This window comes from Thunnus albacares, chromosome 16, assembly GCF_914725855.1.
Source record: "Thunnus albacares chromosome 16, fThuAlb1.1, whole genome shotgun sequence".
NCBI classification, from domain to species: Eukaryota; Metazoa; Chordata; class Actinopteri; order Scombriformes; family Scombridae; genus Thunnus; species Thunnus albacares.
Genome location: NC_058121.1, coordinates 25,190,644 through 25,203,915, shown reverse-complemented (window position 1 = coordinate 25,203,915; position 13,272 = coordinate 25,190,644). Strand labels below are relative to the sequence as shown.

The window sequence follows — 13,272 nt, the reverse complement described above, 5'->3', positions numbered from 1 at the left end:
CCAAGTTCCTCCTGCATTTTCATTCGGTCCGGTCCTGAGTAGTTAAAGAAACTGTTTTCAGTCGCCGCTAATAACTACTGACCCGACGTGACACCGAGCCACAATGGGCCTGAAAAGTTGAACCATAGAAGTTGATTAGGACTTTGGAGAGGTCTGGAGCCAGAATCAATAGCCGGTCTGTGTGGACTCGGCTGGCCGCGGCGCGGGGAAACGACGCAGCCTCCTGCAGCATTAGTGATGCCTCATTAAGTTGCACAAACCTCCTCGAGAGAAATTTGTTTTAGAGCGACGGGGAAAAAATCTTAATTCAGAAACGGACCCCCCCCCCCCCCACCCCCCCACCCCGACAGAGGAACGAGGAGCTCTCGAGGTTTAGATTCAGATGGAGTCGAGCTACAATAACCGCGGAGCAGGGCCTTGACATGTTTAATTCACACACAGTTCTGTCATTGTTGGAAGGTAAAGAGGAAGCTTTGTTGGGAGAAAAAAAATAATAATTTTCTAACATTAAAAAAGGTACAGAATGAAATCAACTGTGTGCTTTCTATAGAGTGCTGGATCAAGTCCTTGGCTGACATATTTAACAAAACACTATTTTGGAGTTAAACCATGAAAAGTAATGATCCTTCCCATATAGGCGCCGACGCAGCTGAACCCAAGAGGTTAAACGGCGACACGTTAACTGAACTTTACTTGCCGTGACGACCGGTAAACCGGCCAGACTCACCTTGGATATTGGGGCTGGTGGAAGGAAGGAGGCGCTCCCAGCAAACTGTTCTGCCTGGAATCTGCGGAGAACAAAAGACCAACATGTTCAGAAGAGGTTTGAAGTTTTACGGAAGCAGAGAGCTCTCAGCAAACACAACACTTTGTTTTAAAACGATATAACTACGAAATATGAAACCTGCAGAAAGAAGCAGGTTGTTGTTTTTGATGTTTTACTTCGACACGTGCTTCAAGTTTAAATACTCATCAGGATCATAAAAACCTGAGGAAGTAACTCACATCAATAGAGTCGACTTTTTAACTGTGATGAAACCTGAGAAAATCCTTCATGTTGATTGTTTGGAAGCCAAAACTAGAAGGATCTGACATTAAACATGTACACTAATTAACCCAATTCATGTCGGCTTTAACCTGGGAGATAAAAAAAAAGGGGTGGGGGGGGGGGGGTGGGGGGGAGAAGAAGTAGAATAACACCAACTATTTAATTTCTGTCATGGATACAGAACGAATCAGTTGTCATGATAAAATTAAGCTCTTTCAAAATGTGGAATCATGGCCGGGCTGTGGAGGGGGAACGTAGACGAGGGGGGAGAGCGGGAGCGCTGCATTTGCATTTTTTTGTTCAGAAAATGAAATAAGCATTCAGCCGGCAGCATTGTGGACGCCTCAAGTACCCCGGTTCCATCGCTGCAAGCCCTTCACAAAGACACACTTAAAAAAAAAAAAAAAAAAAAAGAGGAGTGAACGGCTTCTTCCAGATTCACTGTTGCCAAGGCGATGACCAGCTGCGAGCCGCGGACTTGTTTGTTTATAGGGGCAGGCCTGCTGAGTGGCTCGGCTCAGGGTGGGTGAAGGGTGCCGGGAAAAGGACCAGAGGCTCACATTTACAAACCTGAGAAGGAGTCGCTGGAAGAAATTTTTAGATTTGACTGATAGCAGCGTTAGCTTCTGTAAACTGGTATTTGTGTTTTTAAGCTGCTGGTAGACAACACTGTGTGGATATCAGGGCTGCTTAATGTATTGGTAGTTTGTTTATCGTCGGTAGAGCTGAAACTGATCGATTAATCAGTCGTCAGAAAATTTATCATCGACTGTTTTGATAATTGATTGATCCTTTCAGTCATTTTTCCAGCCAAACTTTGTTACATGTGACTATTTGATGCTTTTGTCTGTCATATATGTGAATAAACTGAATATTTTTGGATTTTGATCGAAGAAAACAACATTTTTGAATATGTTGAAGTAGGTTTGGAGAAATTGTGATGGAATTTTTCACTTTCTTCTGACAGACTAAAAAGATTTATCGAGAATATAATCAGCAGATTAATCGACGATGAAAACAATCATTAGTTAGAGCGCTAATCATCAGATGTGCCAACACATAGTAAACATGATACCTGCTAAACATCTGCATATTAGCTTTGTCACTGTGAACATGTTAGCATGCCGACGTTACCATTTAGCTCATAGAACTGCTAGCATGGCTGCTGAATTTTAAAGCTTTTCTCAATACAAAGTAAAGCAAGTTCAACCGAACTCCAGAGGACGAGAGGACGCAGTACGATCATTTTCAACTAGAACAGCAGCGTTTTTACTGACAACATCAGTTCAGCTCTGGTGATCACACTTCAACACAACAACCTGACTGTACTGTGACAAAATAATCTCCACTAACAGAGTTTTTCCTCAAAAAAACCCCCCCGAAATGGACAGTGAGACGCAGTGAACTGTGATATTCAGTCTGTAATGTAGCTATAATAAAAACCGAGATCAGACTGTTCTACCCGGTATGACGACACGTTGAACGGCCGATCATCTCAGGAGTCGGGCTGCTAGCGGCCAGCGGCTCCTCACGTCTTCGAAAACTTTTCGAAATAGGCACTACTTGGATGAATTGACCACATATTGGGAATCTAAATGATTACTTTCTTGCCTGAAAATATGAAAACTTAATAAAGTGATATAATAACAGTTTTCAGCCTGGCTCAAAATCTCCACCATCGCTGCCGGTTGGTGCGAAATGCGTTTTGGGATACTTGGCTGTTCCAAGTCCATGCAGACAGCTCCTGATGTATCCTCAATAACACAGCTGGAGCAAGTATACGTTTAGTCATCTGGACTGTACTTGGCTAGATGTGGACTTTGAATTGGAACAGAACTTCTCAGCAGATTGAGAAGCACCTTTGGTCTTGTTTTTCTCTTACTGTCCAGCTCCAGTTGACATTCTGTGTTAAAGTCCCTAAAACTAACACAATGGATACATTTGTACTGATATTCTGTAAATTTATAAACTCCCAAAACACCCAGTTTCTACAATTTGCTTCCTTGGACATAAAAGCCTTTACACTGAGACCATCATTGGACACAAAGAGAAAAACCTGTAAATTTACATTAAATGTTATTATTGAGCAATTAAATGGGAAAAAAAACAATAAGGAAATAAGATCTTTGGACTGAAAGGAGCCTTGATCATGTTGGACCAGCCGATAACTGATATTCATCAAATATCTAAGAGTTTGGGAAACTAATGGGAGACTTAACATCTTGGAACTCATGAACATCATTAAAACAGAAGAAAAAACTAAAATAATCAGTTTAAGAAACAGAAAAGTCAAGTAGGAAATATTCCACCAGTTCTCTGCTGACGGCTGCAGAAAGTAGTAAAGCTCACAATTACCAGCCAGCAGGCGGACTGCTGTCGGCGCATTATCATTTTGTTTTTGTCATTCAGTTTTCATGTTTGATTATCTCCTCCACCAACAAACTTTAAGTGGACCACCCAGTTGGGCTCCAATTATAAACTCCACAACACTGGTCTTCTTTTCCTCATCGCCAGCGATGACTCAAAGGAGAGAATTACAAGTGGACACCTGTCAATCTCCTTAATTAACAATGATCTGAAAGTGTATAGACCTCCAGTCTGCAGCAGACAAAAGCCAACAAAGGATTACGCTTTAAATCCTTAAAACACGCTGCGTCCACTGTATTAATGCAGGGATTACAACCGCGCTAAACAACTAAACGTCTCTCTCCACCTCTTTTCAATTAGTTCAGCGACTATTTGACTCAGCTCCCCGTCCAGCCGGCTCAGGTCTGATAACAGAAGCAGGACTGTAACTTTTCTCTCTGCTGGACAAAGCAGACCAACAGACTCCCAAAGACTTCACCAGCTTCTTCTTCTCCACTGGTTTACGAGCCAAGAAACAACTTTATAAAAGATTAAAACCTTTGGATGAATGGTGGCTGAGGGAGATAACGTTAAAAATCAGTGTCAATACTAATGTGTTTCAGTCCAAAACCCAGATATTCAGTTTACCATGATGTTTGACAAAGAAAATCATTAAATCGTCACATTTGAGAAGCTGAAACCAGCAAAGTTTGGACATTTTTGCTTAAAAAAATGACCAACAATTAATCAATTATCAAAATAGTTGCTGATTCTCTTCATTCTGCAGATCGACTTATTGATAGCTCTACTTTTTTCCGACACATTGAGGAATCTTTTTCTACCAAACCCTTTTTAAAAATTAACAAAATAAGCAAAACATCTCAAATGTATCAGTGTGTATAAATTAATCTACTCTGATGAGAAACTCCAACAAGATGCAGAGTTCAGAACAAAACTTAAGTCTTCAGAAGCATCAAATCATAGTAAAGATAATGTTTCAAAGGACTTTCAAAGGCCACATGTATTTGGTGACTCCTTGTTATTGAAGTTGGTCCACCAGCCAGTGTGAGCAGCTATTGTGTGCATTTGTTATTCTGAAGTGGCTGGGGAGTTTTGGAGGCTTATCAGCCACTGTGGCCGCTGGATGAAACCGTTACTTTGCTGCCCTGGTTAAAATTTGGTGTCAGTGTGTGTCAAGACAATAATGGCCACCAGCAGAGACTCCCCCGGCTGGTTATTAAACACCAGCTGGTCCGGCTGCAGTGCACAAAGCCCCGCAGTATGTTTCAGAGGCAGCGTGTTGACACATCACTGCAGGAGGTAGCGGCGCTGTTAAAAGGGGGAAGTTAACTTTGGTTTCAACCCTCTTCAGAGCGCATCATACACCCAATCAAACGGGATCCTCCCGGATGCTTTTATCACAGGGGGCCACTGTGTCCAGCGGAGCCACTCGACAGTCTCATTACCGGCCCTGGTCTCCCACAACGCTAATCAGCAACCCCCCCCCAACCTCACCCTCCCTCCCAAAAAAACCCCCACAAAAGCCTAGTGGAGCAAAGCCTGCGGTGATTACTGGCCAAGCAGAGGATTGTCCCTGAGAAAGTGTTATCTGGACAAAAGCAAGCTTCTGGCCTCCTGCTGCAGAATAAGGCCTACTTGTCTGGATAATCACATTCCTAGGGACGCCAATATTATGGTTCGTCCATGTTTCCAACATCAATGTTAAACGGACTCCTGCTGGAATCAGAGAATCTCCTGAGTCATTTGTTGTATTAAAACAGCTGAATCATTTCATCGGTTGGTAGCTAAATCTTATTTTAGATCAAATTTTAGCATCCAACTGTCATCACGCGATGAAAAAGTCAAAGGTTCACAACTTTAAAAAGAGAAAAATCAGCAAAAATCAAATTGAATATAAACGCTACCTTCAATAATGACACATTTCTGTTCCAGGTACTTCAGTTGATCCTTCGTCACCAGAAACAAGCTCAACATTTACAATAATTCCCATTTATTAAAATAACTATTTCTCCCACAAATGATGGAAAAAATACAGAGAGAGAGATAAAAAGGCTGTCCTGGACCACTAATTGGAAAGTTTAACATTAAGAAGGAGCAGCAGAGGCCAGGGGAGGTGCTACCGCAATCCGGAGGAGCCAAAAACCCCTATTTGCATCAAGTGCCAGCGGAATAGCCGCGACTCCCCCGCACGCTATCAGTGGGCAGATGAGATTATTCATCTACTTGCAAATTGGCACATCAAAGTCAAACTGGAGAAGAGCTGGCAGAGGACCGCGGGGCCGAGGCCGGGGCCGAGCACAGACCGTGATTAGGAGCTGGGAAAGAGATTCTGCCTCCATATGTGACCATTTGTGCCGCTCAACCATCCCTCGTGTGACGAACAAAAGGAGCTTTTTAATCATATAACACAATTATTTGTGTCTTAAAAAGGGGACGGTTTGGCAGCTGGTTATAAAAAGTGTCCAATTTCCTCTGAGTGAATTAATAACAACACATATCCATTTGTCTTTTTTTCCATCATCTTTTGTGTTCATGTTTCCACTGTTTATAAGGAAAAGGATCATCTAAACCAGCTGCTGATGAAGCTGTGATGGTCATAAACTAGTAGAGTAGTTTATGGGTTTATTCATTTATTTTACTGCTAATATAGGTTATAAGATAGTTAGACGATAGGTTCAGACCTGCACTTAAACTGCAAATGATCTTTGTTTCAGACAAGAGAAATGAACATGATTGTTTTAATTATCAATAAATCTGCAGAGTTAATAGGACTGGATTGATGAGCAGCACAGAGCATCATCTTGCCTTGGTCAATATAAAACTAAAGCTGTGAATCCAACAGTTCATCCAATGAGTCTGAAAGTTTATTCTTCGCCTTTGTTACTCAAAGGTTGCTTTTTCTGAAGCTTTCACCTGAAACTAACATTTTTTTTTAGCCAAAATCATCCAATTTCACCTTCAAAGTCTGTTGAGCTGAGATGATGTTTTTTGCTTTGCTACTATACACAGTACCAGTCAAAAGTTTGGACACAACTTCCCATTCACTTCAATGTGTGAAGTGTGTCCAAATTGTTTTACTGGTACTGTATATACACACAAAACCCAACAAGATGTACATCATCATCATTACATAATATATATATATATATAAAAATGTTTATGTCTAATAAAATGAGTCCTATGTTAATCTGCGGTACTATCTACTGTAGATCAGTGTGTCAGATGTGTGTGTATATATGTGTGCGTTTCTTACGTTGGAAGGGCTGGTGGCCGCCGCTGTGTGAAGGACGGTAGTTTCCTTGGTTGTAGTTGCCTGGCGGCGGGGTGTTGCTGTACTGACCTCCGCCACGTTGGTTCCTGTTCAGATTGTGACTGAAGAAAGACAAAAAAAAAAAAGCTGTGCTGTAAAATCTAATTCACAACAACACATTCTTTCAACAAGCTTCCCACATTTTGAGAAAATGTTCATCATCTTTCTACACAAACATGTTTATCTCCACAGAAATTCCAGGTAGTCGGTTTTCCTCCCTCTTCTTGTCGGGGTAGAAAGGCCTCGAAGGGTCAATTCAAACAGCAGGTGTTCAGAATGAAACTCGCCTTCATTAAAACTTCGCAAGAGGCTGCGTTCATGGTTGTGTTGCTTCAGGTACCGACCATGAAATACCACCCAAGATCAGAAGCCAAACCATGGCGCAGAAGTTAATAATGTTATGAGACAAGACTGTAACTCCGGAAAGTTACCGCAGCGGTAATCTTTTTATCTTTTGTTTCAACTATGACGAGGTAAACAGTAGAAATAAAGCGCTCACGTTACAATGAAGTCTACCAATAATGTGTGCATGTTTGCTTGACGTTACAAATATCCGGTTGGGTAACAGAAGATACAGTCAAGATACAGAAGATAAAGCTTATAGTTAGGGCTGGCCAGGCTTGCCTTGGATCAGCCCTTAGTTATGCTGCTATAGGCCTAGACTTAATAATGTAACCATTAATGCATGTTACTAACTTGACTACTTCCCCGGAGTTTTTGTGAACCTGAGTGATGACAGCGTGGTCCAGCCTTGCACCTTCTCTATTATTACTAGTCATCTCTATTATTATTTTTGTTGTTATTGTTAGTATTGTTGTTATTATGCTTCCCTATCCCACCCTCCCACTTTTCTGTCTCAACCCAACCGGTCAAGGCAGATGTCCGCCCACCTAGAGCCCAGTTCTGCTTGAGGTTTCTTCCCATTAAAGGGGAGTTTGTCCTTGCCGCTGTCGCCAAGTGCTGCTCATGGGAGAATTGTTGGGTCCCTGTAAATTAAATAGTACAGTCTAGACCTGCTCTATATGAAAAGTGCCCTGAGAGAACTTTTGTTATGATTTGGTGCTATATGAATAAAATTGAATTGAATTGAAATACAGAGAGAAACTGCAGGGAGAGAGAGGTGGATGACGTGCAACAAAGGTCCCTGGCTGGCATCAAACCAAGGATGAGTCTGTTGTATTATGCGTCTTGACCTGGTTCAACGTTTTTGTTGGACAACTCTGCACTTTATTTGTCAGGGTCCTTTTCAATGGACTGCATAACCTGACTTGTACATGTAAATATGTTCAGTCTTCTGGTACCAGATACACTTATGAACTACCTGATGTTCTAACATTTATGTGTAATACGTCCCCATGTAACAAAACACCACTCAAGATAAGATCAGGCAGGACGTTCCTGCTGATCACCCCACTCCAGTTTTCCTCCAGACCACTCCTCAGGACCCTTCCCAGAGACTCAGAGAAGGCCTCAACTTTTGTTCTGCACACAGGCAAAAACAATAGTCAGGAAACTCAGACACAGCAGCACTCAGGCATTTGGCTCCAGAGATGTTGCTGTGTGTGGAGTTGCTACCGTTCCACCTCCTGCACCAACTCCAGCTCCTTCCCAAGAGATAGCTTTTTATAGACAAGGGTCAGCAAGCCAAGACCCTTACCTGTGCACTGGACCCCTATAATTAAACCTGTCGGTGGTGAGCTCATATGACGAGAAATATTTTTATTTCTTTATCAGGTCAGTTTATTATAGAAACTAAACTCAGTTATGGTTTATTGACCTTCAAGGATCGATTTAAGTAAAATAGTGCTGAGTGTAGGTCACCCGTATTCTCAAGACAACTACTGTAGTTACAAATGTAAAAAATACACTTTGGGTCATTGTTACATGCTGATAGTGCAAGCCACATATCCACATCTCTCTCTTGTTTCCTGTCAGCCTCTTTGCCAATAACTGTCCAATAAAACGCAAAAAGTACCCAAAAAAGTCATCTTAAAAAAAACCCAAAAACAAATCTGTTCCGTCAGATGTTTGCGAGACGGACGACTGAAGAAAACAGCTTAAACGCTTCTGTTGTTTTTGTACCCTTCTTGTTGTTTATACTCTCATTACTATTGTTTTTATCATTTACTTTAATGTAGTTTTTTTCTCATTACTGCATTGTCGGGAAGCTGAAACCTAAGATTTTTACTCTCTTATACTTGTCTAATATGATGTAAAGAATGAAGAAACTTTATTCTGTGTAGACAAACTAAGTGTCCAAGTAAACAATGACAATGAGCTGGCATAATCAATACCAGAACCCTGAAACTAACGCAGCTAAATGGAATTCAGCCATTATTACATTAATCAGTTACACCTGTACTTTTATTACTGTGACTTATCAAAAAGGTCTTGACATTAAAGACATTAAAGACTTCTTTAGGACCTGGAGACACCCTGACATTGATCAGTTCTTACAAGTAATGTAAACTAATGCTGTTTGGTGATTAAACTACACAAAAATGTCTCAAAATCTAAAGTTATTGATGTTTGCATGAATTATATACATAAGAGGGTTAGATGATAAAATATGAACCAGTTAGGTTTTTTTTTGTTTCTGTAGCTGTGATTACATAGAAGTCTCCATAGGTGGTGGATATCATCAGGTATTAAGTTCATTATTGCTTCGTCCCCAAACTACACTTAATACAGAGCAGTCATTTGGTTAAAAATGAAAAGCAACAACAAAGAAAAAAAAAGATCCTTTTTCTTCTCCAGGTTTTCCTGCTCACCATCCTCTGAGCACCTGCCTGTTTGGCCCCATCAAGGCACATAACTGCCTGAATTACTGAATTAACGACTTAGTTTAGCTGGAAAAGAAGAAAAAAAAAAAAAGGAATACATTGTGTTTCTTCAAATCCGTGCATAATTAATTCCCAAACACGCTACAGTCGGACCGAGCCAGATGTTCAATTATTCACATTTCCTTAATGATAATATCAATGTGTGGAGGAGAGCGCTTAGATCATAATCAAGGACGGCTGGTTAATGGGGACCGTTAGCGGGGGGGGGGACACACACAAAACATTTAAACACATTTTCCATTTTAAAATACTGTACTCCTCTACGAAATCTGAACACTGAGTCACCGCAGAATCAACGGCCATTGTTTCACACGGCTCACCATAAAATTATATCATCACACCCCGCGAGATGCGTCAGAGGCAGGTGTGTGTTTGTAGAGTTTTATATGTTTATGGCTGTTTATTAAGCTGTGAAAAATGGATAAATACAAACATTTATTGATCTGTTTTTTCAGAGTGCGACATAATTTCATAAGGGTGACATTTGTATTGCGAATGACAAACAAAAGTCTTAAAATTTTGCTTTTTGTGGATATTTTTTCGTTGTTCAAAACACTTTTTCCAGAAATATAATTATAGTCATGACAGACTTGCATGAAAATTTAAAAATTTGAGCCAATACGGTAAATTCTTTGCCTTCTGTCCAAACAGGAATAACAGGAATGATACCAGAGCCTGTGGTTGGACAGATACATAGATATGTTTTTACAGTCAACAGTATTACATAGAGAAACTTACCCCAGAGCCCTGAAGCCGGACTGGTCCAGGTGAGCCTGCTGTCTGTTTGGGTTGAAGCCTAGCTGAGGTCTCCATGGTTCCCTGTTCCCCCTCTCCCAGTCCCCAGGTTTCAGGACTTTATTGGGCATCCTGGAAGAAGAAACAGACGGACAAAAGTTGAAACATTTAACATTTGCTGCTTCACCCATGCAAAGAGCTGACGTGTCTTTCTGTTTTATATCATTAAAAATATTGAATAAAAAAAGTAATCTGAAGTCATCAGACTGATCCTATTCACTTAATAATTCCTTTCTAAATGATTAAAACATAAAGTGACAGTGTCGGGTACCAAAAACTGGTGAGAAATCTGTCCAAAGGAAGCAGTGAAGGAAAACTTTAATATGTGTAAAACAGAATCAAGTGAGCATTTTAAAAAGAGAATTTTTTTCTTTTGTGTAAAACGTTAAAAAAAATGTTAGCAGTAATATCGTACTGCAAGAAGTTTTAAAATCTACAAATGTAAATTTGAAGTTATCTCTCCTGAACATTAGGAGCTGCCACTGTGTTTTATCTTATTTTAAGTTGTGAAAAGTTAACAAATGAATATCAAAATGTGAAAAAATACCCAAATGAAAGGTATGATATGGTATGATATGGTGGTTGATGTGACTGTATAAAAAAACATTTCTGATGATATTCTTGTCAGCAAATCCCATGAAAACACAACAATGAATTGATCTACTAACAAGTATTGTGTGTGTATAAAGTCTGATATATCTTATTCCTCTGTGCTGTAGACCTCCATTGTTCTCCAAAAACTATAAAAAAAAAAAACAAAACACCTAAACAAGTCACACCGATGCACTGGGTGACATGTTCCTTCATCACCACACACACAGTAGTTTATTTTGACTCTCACACATCGTCCTGCTGCTGGAACACCAAATGTGGATTCATTCACCACTGAAAATAGTTCCCGACAAACGCACTATTTCTCTATTTTCTATTCTCTTGTTTGCGTAACATTTGCTAAAAGCTACAGCTGTTTTAGGAAGTTACTGTGACTTGTTTCTAAAAACTTGTATCTTCAGTAGGGATCAATGACCTTGGGGCTGAGAGCCACCGACAAGAGTAGCAAAAATCGGTTTTGGTCTGGTTTTGGTCTTTTCATGGGATTAACTGACAATGAGAACATTGTGAAAAGCACCAGCTTTGTCCCGTAATAATAAGGAGCGAAAAAATGAAAAGCTTCCCACACCTGAAAAGAAAATGTCTTAAATGTTTAGCAAAGAATTTTTGTGATAAATAAAGCTTAGAAAAGAAAAAAAAAAATCCTCACTTGGCTCCCGCGAGGAGGACCGCCTTGAACACAAAATCTTGTGCATACTGAGGATCCTTGAACTGCACTCTGAAAAGTACAAGAAAATCATTTTCAATTGGGGACAAAGAGAAATCCATTAGCTCACATTTTTAAAATAGTAAAATCTCCCCTTCAACACTCCGCCACTGTGTGAGAGTTTGCGACGGTTGATACGAGGATTATTCTGTGATCAAGCATTATCATTTTCTTCTCAGACTGCTTCGTCTATGTCACTTTCATTTTCTAAAAAGGTTCACCCTCAAAGAAAGGTTGATAACTGATGACGGGTGGGTTTACAGATACACACAGTGAACACCGGGACCAGTCTAAAAATAACCTGCTATCAAACCGCTTATTTGTGGATGGAATATTTTGTTGTTTACCATCGTTTTTAAGTCCTGCACTCTGATTTTGAGCTGCATGTAGAGGCAGCTGAGATTTACTGGGATTCCAATTAGCAACTTTCCTTATGCAGAGGGAAGTAATTAAACTATGAACACCTGTCTCTACAATGAACCAGCACATTACAGTAGAAATTTATCGACAACAGTTAGGATTTTTCAAGCAAAACTACTAGATATTCTCTGGTTTCAGCATCTTAAATGTGAGAATTTGCATCTATATCGTCACAAATCTTTGGATTTTGGACTGTTGGCCAGACAAAACAAGACATTTGAGGGTGTACTTTGGTCTCTGGGAACTTGTGATGAGCATTTCTATAGATTAAACAATCAATCAAAACTTATGAACAGATATATAGATATTTGGTTATCCTAAGTTGCAGCATTAATTAAAAGTTTGAAAAAAAAGGATTTGTTGCCTGGGTTTCCAACCTCTTCTATCTAACATCAATTATGTCTTGTTTTATGTTGATCTGAACATTTCACTCTAGTCATCCTTTATTCCAGTCAGAGGAAGTTTATGCAATCAAATCAAAGCTCAAGAACAAACCACTTTCAATTTTATGTCTAACTAAAGAGGATTCAGCCTGTTCAGCTGCTACAGCATGACCTATCTGTTGTGATTTTGTTAATAGTGTTTCTGAGATAAGATCTCAAAATGTTCAACTCTCATGCTTTTCCTTCTGGTTTTTTGACAGTTACGATGATAGATGGTCCTTACCCGATCGCACTGTTCTGTGAAATGTCACGCAGCATCGGAATAGGCGACTTCACCGCCCTGAAGGATAAACATCAAAAACAAAAAGAATGAATAAATGAGCCGGTCGGAGTCGTCACACCGGACCAGCTCGCATTCAGGGGGTTAGTGTTAAAAAACATGGGACAAAATATACAAAAGTGAGAATAAAGCAGGCGTTCCTTACTTATCTGGTAGAATAGGGTCGTCATCAAGATTTAATGTACCTTGGATTCCGTGGCAGAGCTCTGCAGGGATCTCAGTGCCCTGAAGGAGACAAAGGGGCAGTTTATATCAAGAAATAAATCATGAATTGATTCAAACGTGTCAATTCAGCAGCAAAGGTGTCATTTAATGGAACCTATTATGCTTTTCCTATTTCTGTGATATATATAATGTTACAATGTCGGATGTTCTTATTAAACGTGGCCCGAGTGTCAAATAATGAGGTCAACGTATGTAGAAGTAATCCCTGTGACCAAAAAGCACC

General features: G+C 40.1%; 1 protein-coding gene across 1 annotated transcript in view; it reads right to left on the bottom strand.

Annotated features, from left to right (window-relative positions):
• Positions 1-13,272, bottom strand: part of xrn2 (5'-3' exoribonuclease 2) — a 46,280-nt gene that overhangs the window by 3,884 nt on the left and 29,124 nt on the right. Inside the window, exons 24-29 of the mRNA XM_044377103.1 lie at positions 12,970-13,049; positions 12,768-12,824; positions 11,625-11,693; positions 10,307-10,435; positions 6,669-6,787; positions 728-788 (exon numbers count right to left, since the gene is read on the bottom strand). Coding sequence (XP_044233038.1) covers positions 728-788; positions 6,669-6,787; positions 10,307-10,435; positions 11,625-11,693; positions 12,768-12,824; positions 12,970-13,049 — 515 coding nt within the window. The remainder of the gene's footprint in view (positions 1-727; positions 789-6,668; positions 6,788-10,306; positions 10,436-11,624; positions 11,694-12,767; positions 12,825-12,969; positions 13,050-13,272) is intronic.